This window comes from Tachysurus fulvidraco, chromosome 2 (assembly GCF_022655615.1).
Source record: "Tachysurus fulvidraco isolate hzauxx_2018 chromosome 2, HZAU_PFXX_2.0, whole genome shotgun sequence".
NCBI classification, from domain to species: domain Eukaryota; kingdom Metazoa; phylum Chordata; class Actinopteri; order Siluriformes; family Bagridae; genus Tachysurus; species Tachysurus fulvidraco.
The window spans coordinates 16,233,985-16,260,213 of NC_062519.1; the positions used below are offsets into that span (position 1 = coordinate 16,233,985).

Consider the following 26,229-nt stretch of genomic DNA (forward strand, 5'->3'; position numbering starts at 1 on the left):
ATAATGTTACACAAGGTTACGCAAGGTTACACGAGGTTACATAATGTTACGCAAGGTTACACGAGGTTACATAATGTTACGCAAGGTTACACGAGGTTACATAATGTTACACAAGGTTACACGAGGTTACACAAGTTTCACGAGCTTACACAAGGTTAGAGTTGACAGATCGGATCTGTATACGAGACATCAAGAAGTTACTTTAGTCAGCATCTGTCCTGCTGTTTATTCCGTCTCGTACATCAGCGGTTTAACAAAGCAGCACTTTACAAAGTGGTTGGAAGTAAAACTGAATTAACTAAAAGAAATGAAGCCCCACTGGAGAACTACATGGATATTTGCAGCTAGAAATAAAATCTGAAGTCACAGATAACTAATCTGTGTACAAACTGTGCCCTTTCCCCATGCCGTTTCCTTGTGCGCTGGATTGTGGCGTATGTAGGACAGGATACTGGACAGGATACAAGCTGCTTTTAAAAAATATCCCGAAGTCAGATAAACGACACTTTGGCTAATTTTCAGTGATGACGCGAGAAAATAACGGACAAGGAAAAAGACAAAAGAAGGTCATTATGACGATCGGGTTACTGCTCCACGTCTCTCAGCATTCGGCTGGGTTGTGTACCTCGGTGTAGCGTTTTGCATATTTTTGTCGCAGAGTTGTGACAGGGCTAAGCTTAGATTTGCATCTGGGCCTGACGCTAGCAGGCCACACAGAGGAATACATGCATTTTTAATATGCTAGCGATCTGTATTTTAATGCGGCTGTCTTCAAACGGACAGATTTTCAATACGTGTCTGTCAGGACACAAAGACTGTAACAGGAGAAAAATGAACACACACACACACAGAGAGCTCCATACGGCTATGCTAATAATCAAATTGCAAAAACAAAACAATTAAATAATTGGTGAAGGTGTTTTTTCCACACAAAAAAACCCCCAAAAAACCCCAGAAAAAAACAAGAACCAACAGAATTAGAAGTTTAGTTCTACATCTCACACATCTGAGGCTTGAATGGTCTGAAATTTCCAAAGCAGCACTGCTAAGCACCACCTCTGAGCACCACCAGATCCTGCTGTTCCTGGCAAAAATCAAAACCTCCACACCCACAACATTGGCAAACAGACCAGTGGCCAGAATCAAAGCTACAACAGTTGCAGTTTTCTGGTACTCGGTGTCGTCTAAGCTCACACTGGGAGACCAGGCAGAAAATCTGCTGGTGTATTTAAAACAACGCTTTCATAAAAGTACCAGCTCAAGTACTGACATCCAGCCATGTCTATAAATAATCAGGTGTGAAAAAAAAACCCTTTTAGTTCTTGTTAAAGAGAATAAGGCGGAAGGCTCGAGTCGGTGCTGAAGCCACACGCTCGCTATGAATATATGACCTGCGTTCACTCACGTGTACACTAACACACACACACACACATACACACGTCGGAGATCCATCTCTGAACCGCTTCGAGCAGGAAATCAACACCGAAACGAATCATCCTGATGGTGGCACCACGGTACAGTGTTTTTTAATACGTTAGCTCCGTGGGCTTAAACACGTACCATATGTTAGCTCAACCCACTGTTATTTTTTATTTTATAAAGAACATTTGAATATCATCAGGTGAATATTTCAGCCTAAACTCAAGATCGCCTGCACGGATTCGGTCGGAACTCGAAGGCAAAGTTTTCTGCTCACGGCCACTGATTGGGGATGAGGCTAATTTCTGTTTCTTAGGATGTTCTTATTACCTCATGTCTTCACTCTAATATCTCTCAAACGATGAAGATGTTCATCTCTGGTTTCTTTAGTTTTCAACTCTACGTGTTCGGGCCCTGCGAACGATGGATTCTTTTCCAGAGATCGGACAAGGTGGATCGGGCTGAGTTTTCCCCAGATTATTTTGGCCTGAAGGTATTCAAAATGTCACTCGGGTATTATCATATCCATCAAGTCAAAACCTGTTGAGTTTTGTGAAGGTTTGAAAGTGAACGTTCATCGTCTACAGTCCCATGAGTCTCATTTCTGGAGTTTCACATATAAACGCAGAAATTCACGCTGTAGTATATTTATCTGTTTTTATGAAACACTGAGGTAAAAAAAAGCCACTGCCCACACAACACAAAGGATCACAGCAGTCACAACTCTGACCTGAGCATTTTTAGCTAAATAATAACCACCTTTATTTGTCACCTAGAGGGATTTCTTGAAAAGATCCGTACGTTGGCGTCAGGGTCGCGTTTCAGAAAAGGCGGGTGTTAAACAAACACGACAAGCGGACGTGTCGCATCACACTAAAGCGCCGCCTCTCAGACGAGCTGTGCTGTCGAGTACAAATCGACCCACTACACTGATGCTCCATCACTTTATTAGTCAAAACTGTCCTGACTACCAAAACTCTCTCTCTCTATAGGATCGTCAGACCTTAGCAAACGTACTAAACTTCATGATGTCCAACCTTACGCGACTCCCTCTGAGCACCAGACATGAGTTTGGTGACCTACAGAAAGGATGGAAAGAAGAAAATCAGGGTACGAATATTTTATTCCTTATAAAAGCAGACATACATGCTAGAAATGAAAGCGACGTGACGTACATCTAAGTACGGTGACCCATACTCAGAATTTGTTCTCTGCATTTAACCCATCCAAAGTGCACACACACAGCAGTGAACACACACACCGTGAACACACACCCGGAGCAGTGGGCAGCCATTTATGCTGCGGCGCCCGGGGAGCAGTTGGGGGGTTCGGTGCCTTGCTCAAGTCGTGGCCGGCCCGAGACTCGAACCCACAACCTTAGGATTACGAGTCAGACTCTCTAACCATTAGGCCACGACTTGCCCCCCAATGCATGTATACCGAGCACGTCCGGGAAGCCGTTCACGTTACGCCGACAACCTCAAGCGCAAATCTGCGTATCTGAAAATTTGCATTGTTGGATGTACTTGTGATTTTATCCCGACTGCGTTCACCCCGTCGACGATCGTCTCTATTCCTTCTTTAGTACGCTCAGTATCCTGGCAAGAAATATAGAAATGAAAGCAACAACACAATGCAGCGTTACAGATCTGTTAATGTACCGTCATGTCTAACAGATATGCGGAATTGAGACGACAGCAGAAACAGCTTTCTGTAGCTCAGTAGATGGGGGGGGGGGGAGTGAAAATGCGACCAAGGGATGCCGAGGTAAGTGCATCCAGTCACCGGTGCTCCATTAGATTTGATTGATTTATTTACCGTCACTACAGCAGCTGTTTGGACAAAGTAAAAATCCATGAAATTCTCATTGCTCGAAATATGCAAGAGCAGAAGTGTGCGTGTGTGTGTGTGTGTGTGTGTGTGTGAGAGAGAGAGAGAGAGAGAGAGAGAGAGAGAGAGAGAGAAATAGTAGACAGAGATAAATGAGAGCCCAACTGTGTGGATTTCTTTGGGGAGCCGAGATGGTCTGCATTCTTAATGTGGATGCGGAGCAACATCTGAGAGCTCAAAATGTTCGTGAACTCAGCACACACACCAAGCTACTCAAGCAAGTTCACAACCTCAGATAACCTCTCAATCGTGTCACGCAAGTTAGGGAACGTGATGAGAAAGAGGTTCGACTTAAACCACTTTGGTCTGGTTGTAAGCTGAACTTTGGGGGAAATTACCTGGGAATGTTCTTTGCTGAAATTCCTGCGGAGTTTCCTGCTTTTTAAGAAAAACTAAAACCACAAAGCCGGTTTTCTGACTTGACTCTTCTCGACTTGGTCCAGGCAGATTCCTGCAAGTTCCTCTGAGCAAACCTTCCGTTCGCTTGATGGTGGTGACAAGATGCTGAGAAGATCAGCACAGATCATCCTCAGAGACTCCAGGTCCTCCTGGGGGATCCAAAGACTTTCTTCAGTCAAGTGTGAAATGTGATCCAGAGCACGCAAATCCGTAAAAAACCCATATTGACGCTTTTAAAAACCCATTTCCCCTGACATCCACATGACAGATGAATTCACTCATTTCATGGGTCTGAAAAGGGCCATTCTGGAGGTTGCCTAACATTCTAATAATCACCCTTGACTGCTATTCCTTCCAGCCTTCTATAGCCAAATGCCCGGAATCAGGAGTCACCAGTTGTTCATACACGATTCAGGCTTCAGCCACAAATCCTACATCTGTCTTCCTATAAGCTTGACCAGATACAGAGTGAAGCTCACACCATCATCACCATCACCACTACCACAAAGAGCCTGAGGAAAAATCTCCATAATCCAGAAAGAATGAGCACATTTTTCCTAAAAAAAAAAAAAAACTAGACTGATTTCCTGGTTTCTGCCCCATATGCTGATGTAATGGAGATTTCCAGCAGCTAATGCCACTATGACGGGTGTACTGGGGTGGTAGAAAGAGAGAGGGAGGGAGGGAGGGAAGGACGGATCGAGGGAGCTACAACAAGAATGATTGCACACCTGAGATGCAATAGCACACCAGCAGAGGGGTAATAAACCTCCTCAGCAGCGCTACACAAAGAGAACAAACATCTAACAATAAAGAAATCAGGAACTCAGGAAATCAGTGCACATTCTCTGTAATTTAATACCGGTTATCAAATTTAAAATGGCACAAACAGTGTAACAAAAAATCAACACCCAACAAATTTAACCGGTGGAACGGGGGTAGGAAATGTGGACGGTTTTCCCTGTTGTAAAATCTCTGATGGAAAAATGTAAGGTAAACCCTGATCGATTCAATCAACCAATGAATCAATCAGCCAGCGTTTGGTTCACAGACATTTTTCTGGTGTAATTACAGCTTGACAAAATTACTGGGGGAAAAAAAAAAAAAACACAAGACTGTATTTCACTGGTTTCATGCAATTCGACTCAGATTTCATCACCACTATGGTTGTCTTTCTTCTAATAAAGCTGATGTAATAAAATACACCGGTGGACAATTTAATAGGAACTATTTATTTAATAGGCAGCCAATCGTGTGGCAGCAGCACGAGGGATAAAACCGGGTCAAGAGCTTCACTTAATCTTCACGAGGTGAAGAACTTCCGCCACATGATGGTTGGCTGTTCTGAGTAATTCAGAAAATCCTGGCATAATGATCTCTACAGTTTCTACAGTTATCTTGAGGAAAGAAAGAAAGAAAGAAAGAAAGAAAGAAAGAAAGAAAGAAAGAAAGAAAGAAAGAAAGAAAGAAAGAAAGAAAGAAAGAAAGAAAATGGTGGTTTTGATGAAAGCACCATGTTGATGAAAGAGGTTCAGGAAGAAAAAAAAAGGAGGACTGGATCAAGCTGACAGAAAGGCTACGATATCTCAAATCCTCACTCTTTACAACAACGGTGAGCAGAAAAGCATCCCAGACTACACGAAATGGAGAAATCTGAAGTGAATGGGATAACAGCAGCAGGAGGTCACGTCAGGTTCTCGTCTGGGTCTCTGAGGCGTTATGTGTCATAATTACGTTTATTTTTATAGAAACCTTCAGACACTCGTATAGTTTTAGCCAACTCCCTTCCTTCGGGCCATCACGACTGTATTAAGCTCCTTGAACAGCGTCCATTCGGAAAAACCGTAAAGTGCGACTCTCTTTAAGGTTCCTTTTCTTCAGGGCGGAATATTACGTTTGTCCTTTGTCCAACTGGACAAAGACTGTTACTATACTAGTATTGGACTATACTAGTACTACTATTTTGGACACAATCAACAGAACTGAAATTTACTGTGTATACCGCATGCTAATTCAGGTAACAGCGGATAGTCGGGAGGAAACCAACATATTCCTCTTGTGCCCCCTTTAAACCCACAAGCAGCTACTGTAACTGAAATGAAGATGAAGGCCATCCTCTCAGACGAAGATCTGTTTTTTCCCAGAGCTAAAGCTCACATCTATGAGCCTGGATTCAATTTTTCATGATTGCTGCCCCAGTGAGTGATATCGGCCACTAGAGCTCTCGGCAGGCTTTTCGCTCTCTCTCGCCTTAGTTTTCCAGACACCATCTCGCGTACTCATCGTTTGCCACACTTGTGTTCTTCTCTTCATTGTTCCCCAATTATTCTAATAAATGAAATAAAAATTTCTATGATGCCATGATGAGTACCTTATCTACTTTTCTCTTGATACATTTTAACCATTATATCCTCAATACTGTCTGGACCACGAATAGGGGGTCAATGTGAGAAACAAACAAAAAAAATGTAAACCAAACCAAACGGGACGTATACAGAAGCTTCGTAACACAAGCGGTTAGAGGAAAGAATGTATTCTCATATTGTATAACCTTTAAATGAACCACAGGAAACATATGTCTACATCCCCCACAGTGACTATGTTCCCTTTAATCTTCTATCCTCCTAATGCCTCTGTACAAGTTTGTCATAGTTCCACATGCTCCCCACGGTCTCCTACAGTGTTGTACATTTCCTTACAGCTTGCTATATATCCTTAAAGATTATATATGTTTTCTTACAGTTCTTGAACTCTTGCTTGTTTCCTAGGCTTCCTAGGGCTGAAATTTCCCACACTTCTCCAAGTTCTCGAGTGTTCTTCGTGGTTCCTGCACTCCGCAAGAGGTTTTAACAGACTCTTCAAGTTTGCTTTACTCCCCCAGGGTACCCATGTCCCCTAGGTGTTACTACTGTTCCTCCTGGTTGACGGCCCAAATCTATATCGATCGCGGTTTTCTAGGCTTCCTACAGTTCACTCTCATTTCCTTTACCGTTTCTGACACTTGCCAAGGAAGGGTTCGATACCAGTCCCCACTTTGTTTTCCACACCTCCCAATGTTCTCCATCCATTTAACCACTCCTCCATGTGCCCTAGGCTTCTGTGCAATTGACATTCTTAAGGTTTTCTGTACTTTTTAGAGTTCAACAAGGTTTCCTAGACCGACTCATGTTCTCCTATAGTATCACCACTTCCTCGACTCCATTATACGTCTCTATACATTCTTCTGATTTTTTAAGCAGCTCCCTAGCTACACTATGCTTTCAAAAATTCTTTGAGGTCCCTTAAAGTTAGCTCTAATTTCCCAGGGCTTTTCTAAGATTCAAGATGTTCCCTGAGGTTCACTATAGTTCCCCATGGAACCATGGTTTCCTGATTTCTCAATGTTCAACATGGTTTCCTATGCCCTCCTGTGCTCTCCCATAGTTTCAACACTTCCCCATACTCGCTACAGTTTATTCTCCTTCACCAGGTCCTTTAGCTCCTCTACACTCCCTCAAAGTATCCAAAGGGTTTGCTAAACTTCCCCTTGGTTTAACATCATCTCCCACACCTTGCCTTGTTCTCCTATTCTTTCCACACTTCCTCACATTCCATTTTTCCAGTTTATCTCTCTTCTCCCAAGATCTCAGGGTTCCTAGGTTTCCCTAGAACCACATAATGTTCTTAACAGTTCATGTGTCATCACAAGAAACCACCAGGCTGAAGACATTCTGGATGGTCTCCAATGCTCCGAAGCTCAGCACACAAAACCAACAGAGAACCCTTTGTGTTGAGACACAATGCGGTAAACATCTTCTGTTCATTTAAAAGGATATCTTGATAGTATCAGGCATAACAAGATGCCCGACTTGTCAACCAAAGCACATACATTTCTCTCTGTAGTTCCTGACTGAAAAATTCTTTTGCCCCAGCAAAAACAAATCCGCCACCGTTTTAGTTCGTTATTTTCCCATGCAGACAAACATCTGAAACCACTACAGCTTCTGAACGTTTATGGAAGGGAACAGCTTCAGGGATTTCTGCTCTCATTTCTGCTCTCGCTTCAGAATTCAGTCGTAAACATTTCTGAAACACGTAAAAACACAAGCGTCCAGGAGGAGCTACTAATTCTGGTTAAATCAACACAGTAGTGTATTCTTAGAACTTCTGAATGCTGGGGCTTTTAAATCGTGGTTGTGTTATAGCTCTAGATGTGGCTACATGCTTTCCAGCTGAAATAGTGAGGACAGGGTGGGAAAAAAGTTACCAAATTGTCTTATTGGTCTATCCAAGCTCCGTAAAGCTAGACATTGCTCAGACTTCTGCCTTCAACATCGAAGGCATCGTACCTCAAAAGTCCCGTCACTGCTTCACAAGTCTCTCTCCATCCTTTTGTCTTCAGGCTTCAGACGGTTCACACAGCATCTCAAAATCTGCTGCCCTCATAAGCAGCTGTTATGCTAGCAGCATGTCTACCAGAAAGGAGCTTCATTTCATGATTGAACAAATAAATGTAGCTATACCAGCCTTTCCCTTTGACTTCCTACAGTCCTCTTCTACTCCCATGTGCCCACAAGGGACTCAGGACTTGTTACAGATCAACATGCTCTCTAAACTTTTTACAATTGCTATACGTTCTCTGCTGGTCCAAAGACAATCGGTGCTCGCTATGTTTCTCTGCACTTTCAAACTTCCCTTAAGGTTTGTTTAGATTCCTGAAATCCCACACGGTCCATAGACGTCCCCATGTCGCTTTAATGTTCGCTAGTTTTCTAGATTTCCACCACATGCTCTGTAATCCTTAACACATAACTCTGGTTCCAAAGTTAGTTAGACTTTCTCATAATCCTTTTTTCTTTCTCGACTTAGCCACAAAAATCCTAAAGTTTGGAAGATGTCCCCATCTTACAGTTGTGTAAACACCCCAGTTTCCCAAAGCTTCTTATGCCCCTTTTCCACCAAGGCAGTGCGAGTGCTGGTTTGGAGCCTAATTTGGAACCAGTTCTTTCTGCTTCGACCGCCAAAGCACCGGCTCCGAACCAGGAAAAGTGGTTCTTAAGTCGCACCAAAACGTTGCTGGTCTAGACTTAAGAACCGCTTGCGTCAGGAGCTGGGGGCGGGGCTACTGTTAGCACGTTTGATAATGCACCTTAAGTATACTAATGTATAATACACTTTTACTTTACCGCGATATGATACATTATCAGCACACATGATAGTAGGTAGCTACATGCTAAGGCAAAATTTTTTTCTGTGTTAGCGATAAAATAACGTTATGTACTTTATCGATTGCAACCTCCGTTTATACAGATTACACGGAGCCGCACGTACACGTTTTATTCGCCGCGTTTGGATGCCAATGTAGGTTCGCAAAGCCATGAGCATTAACAGTAATGCAACATCCGCCATTGTTGTTGTGTTTGTGTTTGCCGCCGCTGCGCTAATGTTGCTGGGACACGTGACACGTATACAGTGACGTCACACTCGGCGCTGTGATGGCTCTCTAGCCGGTGGAAAGGCAAACCGGTTCTTAGAAGGTTCGCCAGTGGAACCAACTTTGAACCAGCACTAGCTCTGAACCAGCACCCGGTTCTTTCCAGTGGAAAAGAGGCATTAGACTTTTACTTTTTCGCCTATGGTTCTAAAATTAAAAATGTAGATCCACACTGTTCCCAATCTCCCACAAATCTCCTGAACTTTGCCAAACTTCCATATGGCGAACTCCAACGTCCCCTATAGCTGTACACACTAAAATCCCCTATGATTTCTGAAATGTTACACATTCTTAAGCTCTCCAGTATCTCCCAATCTTCCATATGCCATTCACCCTACACCTGTTCATATTTCTTGTGCTCTCTATTGCGTTCTTCATGCTCATGAATCCTTGTGGTTCTTCACTATTTCACTACAGCTCTATCCTGAGTTTGGCTCCAGGTTCTCCGTGTTCCTTCCAAAACAAAAGTCTTAAAAATCATGGCAGAGGGCTCAAGCAGCGGAAGGACAAATCCATGCTTGTATCACTCGACTCCCTGAGCTCACAGTCTCTCTTGGGTCAGAAGCCTAGAGACATTGACACACTGACTGGCAACTCAAAGGTCTGTCAGATGAACTGGATCACAGAAAATACAACCACCACCACCAACACCACCAACACCACCAACACCGGGCATTGGCTAGTGTGTCAATCCGGTGTACCAATCACTCACCCATCTATTTATGATCAAGACATTTATGATCTTTTAATGCAATCCAGGAGTGAAAATCCTATGCACATGAAAGCAGGAATCACAGAGATGGCACCGGAGAGAGAAAGGGATTTGGCTCAGAGTGATTCTTGTGTTTGGAAAAGGAAAGGATGTGGGATGAGGAGGCTTTGGGATGGGAGCCCATGTTGACTGTGACAGACAGGCCTTCTGGCTCAGCGAGAGATGGAGCCATCTGCCCTAGCAAAGGGTTAATACACAAACAGCCAGCCATCGTTCCAGCATTTTCTCCCCAAAACCTCCCAATTTCAACTCGCATCCAAATCAAACTCTGTAGACTGCTGAAGCATACAGATCCTTGTGTAGTGATACGAGTAGATCTTTCCCACAGATGATACAGGTGCTAGCAACGTATTCCATCCTATGACATGTTTTATTCCCAAATCTCTGCCAAATTAGAATGAGACTTTGTTGCATTCGGATATCATTTGAATGTAAATATAATGCGTTTGCGTGCTTTCAGTCGGGCAGAGAGTGAAGGAAAGAGTAGACACTAAGCACAGACCTGTAGGCTACATAAAACTCAATTACCCAGAAAGCTGGCTAAAATGCAGTCCAGACACAAAGCTGCAGCTCTTTATACCAGTGAATGCACATTCTCTAAAGGCAGAAAAAAAATGACTAAACAGTGAAAGGAGGACAGATTGAGTGCAAGTCGGCTGCGGGGAGGCAGCGTAGAGGGGCTGAGGAGGGATTTAGGAGGGGTTGAAAGATGCCGACATCCTAGAATCCGTCCTGATCGCTTGCCACCCAGCGGCAACGTACACACATAATGGCCTCCAATATGTCAGTGATCACGGCTTAACTCGGAGCAATGGCACCTTGATGTAAGCGCGGACACGCACACACACACGCACACAAAAACAATCTCACTCCATGCCTCCATGGCTCCCTGGCTGGCATGTATACCAAAGAGAGACTGACTTGCACACCTCACGTCTCACATCCATTTGCATCCCCCACGACGTTGCTTCCAGCTTCTCACACACCCCTTCCTTCCTCCATGCTTCAGTCTCTCCATCTGTATTACACTCTTTATTATTCCAGACTCCCCACCCCCACTCGTCAGACCCCGGAAGCCCAACTATCACCATCATCATCATCACCATCATCATCATCAAACAGGAAAGTGTCTGCACAAATACCTTAAAAAATCCGAATGCCGGAGAGATTCTAAGGGATGAAATGGATCAAATCCAGCAATTATCTCTCGAGAGCATCGGGTACTCTGATAGCTGCTAGAACTGCCCAGTCTGTCCCTCCTCCTCCCTTTCTTTCCTCACGCTCTTTCGCTCTCCCTCTCCTCCGAGCCAGTCGGCCAGTCCAGAGCTGAAGCTTAGCCAATATGAGAGACTCGCACAGCAAACGCCGTCTGACAGAGAGAAGCTCGCTCACCCACATTCGCCCGCCTACTTCTCTCTCTCTCTCTCTCTTTTTCTCTCAGGCTTGCTCTCTTACCCCACCTCTCTCTCTCTCTCTTTCAGACACACATGCTCCCTCTGCTAGCAAGACATTCTCAGAAACCTCTGTCTCTCACACACAAGGCATGTGACTGAGCAAACAGTCAGTCAGCGGTCAGAGAGAGAAAACGGTGGACCTGAACAAACGTTTCAAGGAGACCGAGGAGACAGAAGTCTTGCTGCACTTACAAACCCATTCAGCGAGCCAGACTGGGGCAGTGGGACAGGAACCAGAGGCATGTCATAGTCATAACACGACTCCCATCGATATTACAAATCTGTTACCACTATTTTAGACCACAGCACCGTCGGATTGTCCGTTCTCGCTGGCCGGAAAATGATAAATATTTTATAGCAACGGTTCTGGTAGTAGTTTATATTAATACACTACTTATTGTTTCTATGGTAACATGTTATTCAGGAAGTGGTATAATTGAATAAAAACAGGCACAAAAAAAAAACATATACAGTATGATGTTTGACAGGAAATGTTTGTTCTGCATGTTATGGAAGGAGGCTCCACTGTCAGTAATGTCTTTTTGCCTGTGGTATAAGGGGTATAAAACACTCAGACATGCTTTTATCAGAAAGTAAGACATTTCACGATTCAGACTTGCTGCTCTGTAGCTCATTCATTCATTCTTTCATTCGTTCTTTCATTCTTCTTCTTTCTTTCTTCCTTTCTTTAAGTACCCCGATGGTTTAATATTAGGTGGCAGGTTCTGTTTTTATGTCGGCTTTGTAGAAGCCGACATTCTGATTTCCGTTATAAGCTTATTAAGATTTGTTTTTATTTTATTTCTTTAAGAATCATCTGTGAAAGGAAAAACTCAGATATGTTCCCGTCTGTAATGCATTTATAAAAAGGTACTAAAAGAGTACATCCCTATCGATATACAGCGTGTGCTTTAAATTCTACTTTGAATCTGACTGATTTAATTTGACTAAATGATACCGATACACGGTACACCGAGTAGCGAATACCGTCCAGTTCATCCAGTTCATTTCCTCTGCTTGTCTCTCGGCACACGATCCGAGCCGAACCCTGGAGAAACTAGGCCGCAGGTAGCTACTCGAGTGTGGCGTATCCCCTGGCTTCTGCCTGGCCTGATATTTTTGGGGTCTGATTTATCTCTCATCACGGCACAGAACTGACTCCGTATTTAGAGCTTGACGAACGATGTTCGACTTTTGACCTGCTTGCAATATTACGGTGATGATGGAGATTATGTGCTATAACTATCAGAATCGAGAATCCATCAGAGCACAAAAAAGAAACACGAGGAAAAGAAAACTATTTCTACCGCAAAATAAACTCTTTTTTTTTGTTTTCCGAAGTGTCCTGAGATGCAAATGTGTCTGCTTTGACAGTGTGTAATTGATCAGCATCAGCGTGAACGCAGGTCACATTCAGGGAAGATAAATAACCGAGGCGACGTGTAGGTGTGAAGATCGGGGTTTGGAGCTATGATCTGAGGTCAGCTCGTCAAACTGGTTAAAAAAAAAGAAATAAAAAAACTGTGTGCAAACCCTCTGTCGTCTAGATGACCTGTGACCTCTCTGGCGCAAGGCGACGAGATGAACAGGGTGGTGTTTAAAAACACATTCTTCCTCTTTTGTTCTTTAAAGCGCTTGTGCCAAAGAGATGCTAACGCTCGGACTGGAGACGTTTTTCTGGCTGCTTTTCACTTGCAAATTAAACTGGGAGAGGGATTTAGAGCTTGTGTGTGTGTGTGTGTGTGTGTGTGTGTGCATGTGTGTGTGTGTGAGCGAGAGACTAACAGGGCGAAAATGCTAAAGCGCTAAGTAATAAAAATGGAAAAACCTCCAAATGTTTGTTGGGCTTCTTCACGATTTCTGCAGTCGAAACCCTTGAAACCAGCAGATGTTCAAATATTATGAAAATGAGGTCATTAAGCACAGTTATATTTATTTATTCGAGCAGTTGCTACTTTTTTCCTGAACTTTCCTTCCGCAGAGATCCGACACAGCCCTTACGCTGCCTTTAAAGATTATTATTAAAGCAGAATTTCTGTATAGTTCTGATATTAACGGCACTTTTACTCCGAGTGAACCAAGATTCACGTCGGAAACAAATATTATTCAAATGACACGATGAAACGCAAGGGTTAAAAAAATCTGCATGGTATTCCATCCCAGATAATAGAAACGCAATATAAGCAAAAGTTTGTGCATCCCTGATCACTACACCTTTGCGACTGTTGCCCAGTATTACGCTAAGTATTACGCCCAGTACGCTGTAGCATCACGATTTCCCTGCACTGGAACTCCAGCATGACAATGCACCGGTGCACAAAGCACAGCTCCATGAAGACACTGAGGCTCAACCCCACTGAACACTTTCGGGATAAACTGGAACACTGACGCACCCCAGACAACTCACAAAAGGTCTTGTAGCTGAATGAACACATGTCCTCACATCCACACTCCAACATCTAGCAGAAATCCTTCCCGGAAGACAAGAGTGTGGCGTATTAGAACAGCAAAAGGGCCAAGGGGGCAAAACGGGTCATTTGAGGCAGTCGATCACAGTGAGTATGCATCTGAGAGCTGATGTATGTGGAAGTCGGAGACGGCGCTTTCTTCCGAGCGGGTTTACTATCGTCGTCGCTGTGATCGGCTGCCATATGATACGTTAAGCTGGCTGCTGCTGTGTGGGAGAAAAAGTGAGAAAAAAGAAAAGAAAATCATATGCTGCTCATCATGGTGTGGTTCTGAGAGAAATAGATTTCTTTTTTCCCCTTAAAACTCAAATTCATCCACCCAAGCTCGGGATAAAATACTGATTCTAAATTTTTACTTAGCACCATGAGGGGGAAAAAAATTAAGAAAGAGTGAGTTAAGTGGATAAGGGTGTGCAGAAGTGACACAAAAATCACACCCACAGTTGTTAGTATCAGCGTGTTGATCTAGTTACACACCTAGCCTGCGAACAGGAAATGAGTAAAGACTGCTAGCAGCCGCGGCGAGATCAGACTGCTGATTGGCGTGCTAATCCGAGGCAACCAGTGCGTGAGGTGTTCTTTCGTCTGGTGCGAACCACAGTCGCTACAGATCACATGCTAATGCTAGCAGGCTGGATATTATGACTCATCTGTATAAATCTTTTAGAGCCAATCAAATGTCATAACCTTTGAGTTGTTTAGGATTTCGATCTTTATAACCGATCGACTTTTTTTCAATAAGCAGCCTGCTTTTTTATGCTAACAAAGACTTACGTTTGTGTCTCAATAGCTATCCTATGTGCTAAGGTGGCATTTCATTACAATTAAAAACAAAAGAACAATACAAAAGATGCCACTTTAGCCTTCCAGTCAGTATCGCTGTGTGAAAAGCCTTTGGTTAAACCTTCACCAATGTGACGTTAGCACTGACTACTATACGACTGTTCTGAGTGTTAGCATCTTCTCAGTAGTAAAACAGAGATTCGAAATAAATAAATGTTGGTCAGATCACCGCTAGGAGAGAGGATCCAGACCCTAATTCGTAAAGTAGCTATATTATTCATTTACTCCTGCTCCAGGTGTTTTCCATTCGTGACTGAATGGAAAGCTCGAATAAAAATTTCCTGGCTGGGGAAAAAAAAAGAAATAAAGAAAAGAAAACGGGCAAAAAAATTATTATTTTAATCATTTGTGTGTGCTAATTGATTCATCTGAGTCATTAAAAATGATTCTGAGAAACGAATCAAAGCTACACATCAAGGACAGCGGTTACTAGGCATCACTCTGTCTGAAGGTTTGTTGATATTGTAATGTCCAGAGCTAACAGAGCACACACACGCACACACACTCACACACGCACACACACATGCATGCACGCACGCCAGTGCTGGGCTTGATTTGCTCTTGACGTTCGGCCACAGAGCACTATTGTTCAGGTGACATCTGGAGCTGATCATGGCTCACGCAACCTGCCCCTTTGCCATTCCATCACACACACACACACACACACACACACACACACACACACACACACACACACACACACACACACACACACACACACACACACACGTTTCTACACATACACACCCATGCAGGAATAACAACCTAGGCCCTAATACAACTGCACACAATAGCCACAGGATAAATTAGATTGAAAAAAAAGCAAAAAAAAAAAAAGCCAAGACACGAAGCCATCTGTCTTTGCGCCTTTTCGTGCAACACCATCTCTATTCCTTCATCAACCCAACCCCCAAATCACCTCACACCCAGTCAGTCACCCCCTTCAGATTCCCCCTCCCAGACCACGGCCATTCCTTTAGCCTATATTCCAGGCACACACGGATCCTGCTTTAGTTCAAGCCAATTAGCTGTAGGGAAACAAAGAAGCAGTGAAAACGAAACTTGCCTCTGTGCAGAGAAAGATGGAGGCTTTGCCAAAGACGGAGTATTAATCCGGTTTGCTGGAGACCGAGCAGCGGCAACCTGAGTGGCGAGACAGGCGACTGCTGCTAAGAGCCAAGAGAGAGGGAGGGAGAGAGAGAGAGAGAGAGAGAGAGAGAGAGAGAGAGAGAGAGAGAGAGAGAGAAAAGGAGGGAGAGGGAGGGAAGGGAGGAGACGGCCAGAGGAAGGTTTTCCGAGGTGAAGGCTGTACTATAGTGTTGTGATGCTCAATTGACCAACTAGTTGAGAGAAGACCTGCTGCTCCCAATGCATGCACACACACACACACACACACACACACACACACACACACACACACACACACACACACACACACACACACACACACACACACACACACACAAACACACACAAACACACACACACACACAAGTACACAAAAGATATATAAATACTTTGAACTCATTTGTGCACATAGGGACCCTATGGAGTGGACAAGCACCTGCTTACATCTCCTAAGGAACGGCAGAGGAAAGAGGAGGAAAGAACAACGGAGAAACAACAGCTAAGCTCAAAGGAACAGAAACAAACGCATCAAGAAAGAAAAGAGAAAGCGAGTAAGACAGCGATAAAAAGAGAAGAAGAGAAGTCGAGTGTATTCATGGCAACCATCTTGTTCGGCAGAAACACACAGCTGCTCGTCCTTAAAGAGACAGCGCCATGTTTTTAATCGCCACCATGTCTCTGTTTGGATACGAACATCACCTATACATCTCATGACGCTGCTCTGAAGCCTTGATGTGAAGAGTTGTGATCATTTCAAGAACGTGGGACAGGATATTGAAAAAGTTGAAGCAAATTGAAGCTACAAATGTTCTCACACAGCAGTGAGCGTTGACCTGCTCCGGGGTCACGCATCTTAATTGTCACCCTTGGCCTGCCACCGCCCCCTCCTCTTACTCTCTCTCGCGCGCACACACACACACACCACCTGGCATGGCGACTCATGGCTCAGGCCATCAGGAAACAAAGAAGCAGCTGCACCCAAACACACACTCATGACTCACTATGATTGACCCTCAAACATACAAACACACACACACGCACACACACACACACACACACACGCAGCTGTCCGACGCTGCCAGATACAGGACTGGACTACTGTTTTTCAAATAAGATAAATTATTATCTTTCATGATACACTCCCGTTTAGCTGATACTAGATCGGACAGTGTTGCTGGATGTTTGCCTAGATTTAAAGTCTGGAGTGACAGATTGGATTTTATGATCTCCCTTGAGAACATGTCTCCCATCCAGCTTGCCCAGCTGTCTCCTGTCCATCAATCACACGCACATTACCCAATCAGCTAGAAGAGTTTTTTGTCCATAGACACAGATGGAAGTGTCCTGGAATCCATTTATTATCTCGGACACGCCCTTGTATAATTTGAGAAGCGCACAGTCTTCACAATTCGTTTTTAAAATGTCTTTTTTCCTACTTGAAGACTCTCATAGATAGACATAACATCCCTACGCTCGGCCTTGCATTCAATTTTCATATAGGCACCGAAAAACACACCCAACCTTCATAAAACATTTCTATATACGGACTCTATGACACTGCTTCATATAAATTTAGATACGCACACATTTCCATATATGGAGTCGGACACACCCACAGTTCCATATATAGAGTCAGACACACCCCCAGTTCCATATATGGGAACTCAACAAAATCATATTTCTATAAACTCTATGACATCATATTTCAGGACATGAACTCAGACACACCCATTTTATTTTCTGCACATTAAGTAGACCCCGCCCACTTTCCAGTACACGAGCTTCACTTTCTTAGAACAATCCGGTGATACAAATGAAGTCTTTTTTGAAAGAAAGAGAGACAGAGAGAGGAGTACAAAAGTTTGCACCCCCACCACTCTATAGACTCTGGGTGAACAGAGAGAACTAAAGATGAAAAGAGGAAAAGAAGAAGAGGAGAATGACTCACAAGGCACAGCATGGCGGTAGAGGTTATCCCGTATGGTCTGCTGGAGCTTGTGGTCTTCGGAGGATTTCTGAAACCTCTGGCTCAGGTACTGCTTGAGGTCTTTTTTCAGCTTATTTCCTGAGGAACACAATGAGAAAGAAAAAAAAAGGTGTTATGTGTTAATCGCAGTGTATTTAATGTTCATTTCGTTCCCAACGGTACATCATTTAATCCCGGTACATCGTCAAACCCCTTTAACAAGCTTCCTGAAAAAGGTTTTATTTTACATTTATTGAGTTGGCAGCTGCTTTTTATTTCCCAGAGACTTCTTGGCAGAACGTAGTCGAGGAACAGGCGGTGATGAAGATTCGTGGTTCCACAAACTGACCAACAACAAGCATGTGATAGTTAAAGGAAAAAACTGAAAGAGCTAGAAAGTCATTAAAAGTCTCGTATGAACTCATGTACAGGGAAACAGAGAGAGCTGGCGATCTACAGAGACAGGAGGCGGAGATAAAGATTTAACTTTAAGCAAATGAGAAGCAAAGCAATGTGATGATTGCGTCCTACTCTCGGATCCTGAACCAGTCAGCGACACACGCTGTCTTGGGTTTCTCGAAATCTGTGATTTAAAAACAGAACGATTTCCGTGCCCGAGTTTTAGCAGGAATAAATTTGACTCATGGCCAAATGAGTAGATTTGTCTGGCATATGTTGCACAGAGTCACCAAAGCGAACGAATCATGAGTCATTTAGTTGCTGTGGATGAGCTCTGACATATCCACAACCGTCTCTAGAATTATCATTTTTTTATATAAACTTACATAATATCTCTATCTGTCTGTGTTTTGAACCTTCTGCGAGTCGTATTTGCAATAAAATGTGTGCCAAAGCTGTGAATCGGTGAATCAGTTCAATCGTGACAATGATTCACTCCTATTTCATTCATGGACTTAACTGAGTCAGTGAGTTCAACGAGTTCTTTGAAACACAATCAGAAAAGTACATTTACAAAAAAAAAGCATAAAAAGCTAAAACCGATCGATGTCGGAATGCAGGAACTGATTCAAAAGGAATCATTTAACTGAACTGAATCAAATAGCTAAAATCACCAAAGGTATAAAAACAGTGTTTTGCATGGCAACCGAGAAACAAACAAACAAACAAACAAACAAACAAACAAAAAATAAATAAATAAATAAATAAATAAATAAATAAATAAATAAATAAATAAATAAATAGACAAACAAACAAAGAAACATAAGAATAAGCATTTCAGCACATGCCATTTGTAGCCGTGAACAGTAACTGATTGGAATAGGGAAGCGTATTCGTTAGTGCTGGTGTTGAGACCAGATCCGTCTGAGATGTGTGACGGACGGTTGATGAAGTCTCTGCAAGTGAAGCTCATCATTTCCACTTACCATTAACAACAGCTCATCGAATTAGCAGCACTGAAGGAAGCCGTATTTTGTATTAACTCGTCTCTCACGAGACTTCGAGCTGCACTGAACCCGTTACCATAGAAACAAGCTAGGCTTATCGGCGAGCTGACTATCCTCGTTTGAAGATGTGTCTTTAATCACACAAGTTTTTTAGCTTTCGTCAATAAATATTATTCTACACAGAAATAATAAATCAAATGTCACTTAATGTTCAAGCAAGCACAGAGCGCAGTGCTTCCAAAAAGAGAATGATAAACTGTTGCGGAGATCAATTTTAAGGAGCTAATAACATCTGCTCTTATTAAATGTAGGCAAAAATGAAGCAGGCAGCAATATAGTCAGTCTAAAGGGACTAGAACTGAGACATGATTCTGAGCAAGAGAACGTGAGAACTATGATAATAAAAACTTATTTTGTGAGTGATCCACGGCTTTCATTTATCTATAAATAAATAAATGACTGCATTCTTTATAAATACAAAAATGTAATTGTCAGAAAATTACTGTGGTATAAGATGACTAGGTCGATTTAAGAGACACACCCAGCAAACCTCAGCCATGAGATACGACCATCAGCTGATACCATACGACTATCAGCAATTTAGTACACGCCAACATGCTCGCAGCCTAAAGACACGCCCACAAGCTCACAGCCTAAAGACACGCCCGCCTTTTCTCAGCCTAAAGACACGCCCGCCTGTTTGAAGCCTAAAGACACGCCCACCTGTTCCCAGTCTGGACACACCCACCTGTTTGCAGTCTAAAGACACACCCACCTGTTAATGACACACCCTAAATTGAATAGAATACTACACACATAAAGATGAAAATTCCCAACCTTGAATGGGAGAGGAATGACGCAGTCTTTCACACTCAGTACTACACTTTCTTTCACACTCATGCCATTACCTGGCAGTGTGTATGTGTGTGTGTCACTGTGTTAGCTACACCATAGCAGGCCTTGTGAAGAATTTCCCACCCTCAGCTCGACCATCTGCTTATAAGACACTGATCGCTCACCCAGCGAAGAGATGCCGACGGCCAAATGGTGTTTATGTGTTAATGCCAGTCCCCTGGGTGCTCACTCCAACGCCAGCCCGCTTATTACCACACACAACACGCCTCAGAATGGATCAGTCGGCAGCTGAAATAAAGACTCGCTTACAGACGGCAGCGTGGGGCTCGCTCGTTTCTGCAGCAAACGTTAAAGGACGTGTTTTTACTTCACGGATTTAATTAGAACTCGCCGGTCAGTCGAGCGATTACATAAGAACACGCCCAACACCGGTCTGGTGGCTGCGCTACTTGTGACGCCTTCATCACTCTGAATGTGAATTGACATCAGGTCTGGTTGCCCTCTGGGTTTGTCTGTCTGCACTCGTGTTTTCTTCATCTCCCAGCCTTCTAAAACACTTGCTTTAATCTGATAACATAATGGAACGGTGACAGGGGTTTTGTCTGAAAGGAGCCGGCCAGGGCGAGTCGACAGGGAAGTGTTTAAAATTGTATTAGCACGCTGGCTGCGAGTAATCCGCCTCATAGGATCCAAGCGATCTGCAGGGTGGCAACTGCGTCTTGGATCAACACGAGGTCTGCCGGAGTGAAGGCAAAAGGAGGCTGTTGCCATGGCAACACCGAGAGCCGGATCAGTAGTAAACAAACCTGCAGGCCTTAAACCAGATGACGGAGGCTTCGGCGTCTGCTTCTTTATTTCCTTCCGCTGGCTCGTGATTCAGACACAAGGTGTTTCATGTCCAGGTCTTTGTTCTCGAGTTTTTGCAAGTTCACGACTCAATGCTCACTGATACTTCCCCTGTTAGCCTTGTGGCTTCGGCGCACATCTACACCAAGTGCGTTTCACTTCTGTTGGACATTTAAAACATGTTTGAGGGAGAAAAGATAGAGGCTGGTGTTTATGAGAGGCGCCGACGTCTCTCTGAATTTCACCGCGTTAAAATGTAACTAGAAACGGCTAGAAAGCGTGAAGTGTCCTTATTTTATGAATACGAAATGTGTAATGCTTGGGAGTCCTTAATCATCTGATAAAAGATTGCATCATTCCTGTTTGTCTCTGCTATTTAAAAAACTTTATGAAGAAATAGAAGAATAAATAGCAGGTCACGTGACTGTAGACTGCAGTCACTGGATTAAAATAGTCAATTAAAAAAAAAAAAGGTCTGTTTGCTGTTAAACCCGTCAGGCTGAGAAGCGCATCTTCACTTCGACTGAGCCATGAACTAGTGTAGATAATTAGTGTGTGTGTGTGCGCGTATGTGTATTTGTCCTGAAAAGATGCCTGTTGGCCTTGAAGTTTGAGAACACTATAAATTCCATTCAGACATCGAGTGTCTCTAGACGTCTGCTGGAAAATGATACAGGACGGAATGAAGAGTCAATCACAGGCTGTGGACAGCACGATTCCTGGATCAGACAAATCCACATTTCCACTGTGCGTGTGTGTGCGTTCATCTCCATCCTGGCAGCTGAGGTCTTTTCTGATGCCTTGGAATAAAAAATAAATAAAATTAAACAAGATTAGCTCGACGTTGGCTTCGTTTCGTACTGAATAAAGCTCACAGTAGTGAACACACTCTGGATGCACTCAGTCCTACTGTACGTCTTTAATTAGACCCAGAGAGAGAGAGAGAGAGAGAGAGACGGACAGGGAGAGAGAGAGAGAGATGGAGAGAGAGAGAGAAGGACTTGCTTCAAACATTATAAACAGGGACACAATGATGCGATCGTTCCAACGCCCTTCTGACAACAAGCCGCGGTTATGACACCAACCTCGAGAACTGTTGCTACTTCAAATCGACTCAAATCATTTTTATAAAAACTTTCCACTATGTTTTTTTTCTTCATGCGGCACCTTCACAACGTCTCCTATATCTGATAAAGCTCACATCTTTTTTTTTCTTCATAAAATGAGTGTTTAACTTAATATTTTATACGTTTCCATTTGTCTTTACTTGTTCCTTCACATCGTCGGATCTCTGCAACATCCAATACGAGTCCCAGTATTCACAAAAAATGTCTACAAAAGATTTCAGAGGTTTTGCGACTCGTGGGCGGAGCCTCGTGTGTCCGTGTGACCTAGAGAGGTTTAAGCAATCTTTCTTGGACCGTTAACATGTTTTGACCCTTTTATTCACTTCCTTCTCTGTTAAACTGAAGATTTGCACATTGGGAGTTTTTACCTTTTTACCTCCCATCCCTTGTTTGATTGACAGCCAGCAGGTAGCTACGAACCTCATGTGAAAATAAGCAGTCACTCTTCTGCTTAATCTGAAAGCTGTCCTGAAATCTACTTTCCAACAACAACTTTTTATATCGTGTGTGTGTGTGTGTGTGTGTGTGTGTGTGTGTGTGTGTGTGCCTCAAGGAGATAAAGAGCATATATTTATAGCCAATATGGATGTGTGTATCCAACAGCTGCTCTATTGAACACACACACACACTTTACAAGAAAATAATTTACTCCTGCAGTGCTTTCAGCACTTTCTTCTCATACACACACACACACACACACACACACACACACACACACATACACACACATACACACTCATACACACTCATACACACTCATACACACTCATACACACTCATACTCTCACAGCAAGTAAAGTGTGTGTGCTAGTCTCTCTCAGGGCCTAATTACGTGCGTACAGTAGAACGGTGTGTTCAGTATTACTGCCGTTTATACCTCCCTCCTAGCTGTCCTGCAGAAACCCTCTAGAGTCCTAAACACACCGTGGCGCACTACCAAGTGCACTTCAGCTCTCACAAACACAGCAGAATAGCAGGATGCAGCGCTCCAAATAGCCCCAAAACAATCATCCTAAGAGTGGAAAAAAACTGCTGCTTTTTTCATACACTATATATATATAAAATCTCATATTAACACCAGAGATAGTGTTCGTCAGAACTGAACATTCTGTCAGTCGCTGATGTCCAGCACATCCAGTCAGAGGTTTACTGCAGTCACCAGCGTGTGGTTTTCCTCCTTAAACCTCCATACACAAGAGCGTTAGCAACATGGAATTCATTCAAATGGCTTTCTGTCAGAACTAATGATGCTCTCATGAAGTGACTGGAATGTTTTACCTAGAGGTGGTTTGGTAGAAGACAGGAACGACGTCTGGTCCTGGCAGGATTTAGTCGAGTTAGCGTACTGGCTAGTTTAGTAGTATTAGTAATAGTAGCAGTAGCACTAGTAATAGCAGTGATATTACAAGATGTAATAGTAGTGATATTACAAGACGCCTTCCACACCGTTACTACATTCGGACGCATGTTAAGCTTTCTTCGTATTCAGTCTGACTGCTTGGGTCTCAAAGGCTTAAAGGATCCGGAGAAAGTGTTTGTGTCATCATACAAACGCACGGTGAAGAAACTGTAGCGTTACAGTACAAGCACACAGACGCATGAGGTCATTATTAATGGATTTACACTCTGTGTGTGTGCGTATGTGTGTGTGTGTGTGTGTGTGTGTGTGTGTGTGTGTGTTGGGGCTCATCATTGCCCAGTGGACATTACAAACCTGCCTCATCACCATGGCAACGCTGCACCAACCAGCTGCACTGTCTGAGTGTTTGAGTCTGCTGCACCCTACTGGTGGACAAGGTGCTTCTACACACACACACACACACACACACACACACACACACACACACACACACACACACACACACACACACACAGTGTTTCTGATTAATAACTGATTAATAACAGTTTGTCATAAATAAACAGCTAAGCGTTGGCATTGAATGCAGGCTTCAGATCAGGAAAAAATGCCTCACTGCCCTTCAGCATCACGAACAGGACAAAAACTAGAGCTCACTCAGACTAAGAGCCTTTCTGTTGCTTGGTACGTTCCATGTTTTCTATAACAGATAGACAGCAGTGTGTCCCATTGGTTTATTGGGTCCATTCAGTGTACTGCAGCTCTGCACACAAACCCCACAGCTCATTCCTGACATGAGAAGTCGAGTCTCGCTCTCGATGTCACGACATGATTGAAGCTGCAGGAGGGAGCGAAAAAAAAAAAAAAAAAAAAGATTCCTCTAGATAAATCTGAGCAACAGGATGGAGTGAGGCGGCTACTCTCTCTAGTGGCAGAGGAAATGCTTTACCACTCTGCAGATTGCTTTTATTGATCTGAAGCCTTCCGAGCAGAACAACGCACTCGTGCATTCGTCTAAGCCGAGCAGCGCCGTCGACGTCACCGTCGCTCACAGACGCGCTGAACCGTTCCATCGTTTGGGTCGTCAGTGTGTCTATTAGAGATTTGTTACGCGGGAGAAATGCGGACGAAAGGATGAGAATGGACAGAAGAACGATCCGAGAGAGAAAGAGAGACGGATCAGCGATGAAACTTTATGGTTCGGGGTCTAGGCCTGGATTTGTACTCATGACCTTGCGGTCGTTCATCAAGAAAGCTACAAATATGAAATCTCCGGCCCTACAGAAGACTCATGAGTAACACGCTACACATAAATAATGTCGTGCGCCAAGATATACAGCTGTAATTCGGGTCAAATCATCCGTTGAACTTGACTAAGAGCTTAATCCTGATCACGGTGACTCCGGAGTGTATTTTGGGATTACGCGGTACGAGGCAGAAAAGCAACCCGGCTCTGAACCGATGCGAATCAGCGTGTTCTTGAGAAGGTGACGTTTGTCAAGTGTGAATCTGGTGACAAAAATCGGAACTGGAAGAAGCCTGTAATGTGAACGCAGCATAATTCATTCATCACTTCGTCACATCGCAGGCTCGCCGTCATCGTCGTCATCGTCGTCGTGGCTGGAGGTTTTGTTGTGTGGATGTTGGGTTAAGAACGTTAAACAGTCCTTTCCAAGCCAGAAACGTTCTTGGGTTTTTCTTGGAACTTAAGGAACTGGTCGATGGAAGCAATCCTGGTAGATAAAGTAAAGCTCAATCACTGTTCTTATAATCCAGGCCTTTTACCAGAACGGAACAAAGACAAGGTTTTACACTGATTAACAAGTATATTTGACCTTTAATCAAGCAAGACACCATGCTGAAGTGAATCAGTAAAGCTCATCACGCCCGTCCAGCGTTCATCCGTCAGCTGTGAGCGACTCGTCCGAGAGTGGCGCCAGCGAGAGCCTAAATGAGCCGGATTTGCGCAGAGCTTTCGATTTAGTGCCGTTAAAAATGGAGCGAGCTAACTTTAGGGTGGCTTTCATCAGGCTTTCGGCTCGACGGCTGGTTAACCGCGGATGAGGGTGTGTTTATATATAGAGCGTGTTCTGTGGGTCTGATCAAACTCGGGTATGAAGACGAGGAAATCCATTTCTCGACCACAAACACGGCGAGGAAGTGAAGTGCTGGAAAGTTGAGCTGTGTCTGATCTACAGCCAGGGAGTCCATACTTCAGAGAGCGTTCTCTCAGGGGTCTGAACTTCAGGTTCGGGCTTCCACACGATACGATTTGCGTTCGATACGAGACGATATGGCAGAATCCGAGTGACTTATGCTATTTCCAAAAAAATTGGTTTCAAATAAATTAGAACCAACAAAACAATACGTGATTGTTGCATTATTTTGTTCCAATCACTGCCGTCCATTCAGCAGCTACACTGTAGTTATGTAGGAAATAAAACTACGAAGTGACCAGTAGGCGTTCCTTATACTGGTTGCCATAGCAACGTTTACCAATAGGTGGTGCAGCTAGCACTCCAGTTCTCTCTCTCGCTTTCTCTCTCTCTTTCCCCATCACACACTCTCTCACTCGCTCTCTCTCCATCACATACACACTTTCTCTCTCTCTCTCCATCACACACACACACACACATACATACACTCTCTCTCTCTCCCCATCACACACACATACTCTCTCTCTATCACACACACACACACATACACTCTCTCTCTCTCCCCATCACACACACATACTCTCTCTCTCTCTCTCTCCATCACACACACACACACATACACTCTCTCTCTCCCCATCACACACACATACTCTCTCTCTCTCTCTCTCCA

The 26,229-nt window shown here is 43.7% G+C and overlaps 1 protein-coding gene across 8 annotated transcripts in view; it reads right to left on the reverse strand.

Moving 5' to 3' along the window:
* Positions 1 to 26,229, reverse strand: part of magi1b (membrane associated guanylate kinase, WW and PDZ domain containing 1b) — a 120,708-nt gene that overhangs the window by 57,496 nt on the left and 36,983 nt on the right. For all 8 annotated transcript variants that reach the window (XM_047808864.1, XM_047808847.1, XM_047808845.1 and 5 more), the window contains exon 2: positions 17,795 to 17,911. In XM_047808864.1, coding sequence (XP_047664820.1) covers positions 17,795 to 17,911 — 117 coding nt within the window. The remainder of the gene's footprint in view (positions 1 to 17,794; positions 17,912 to 26,229) is intronic.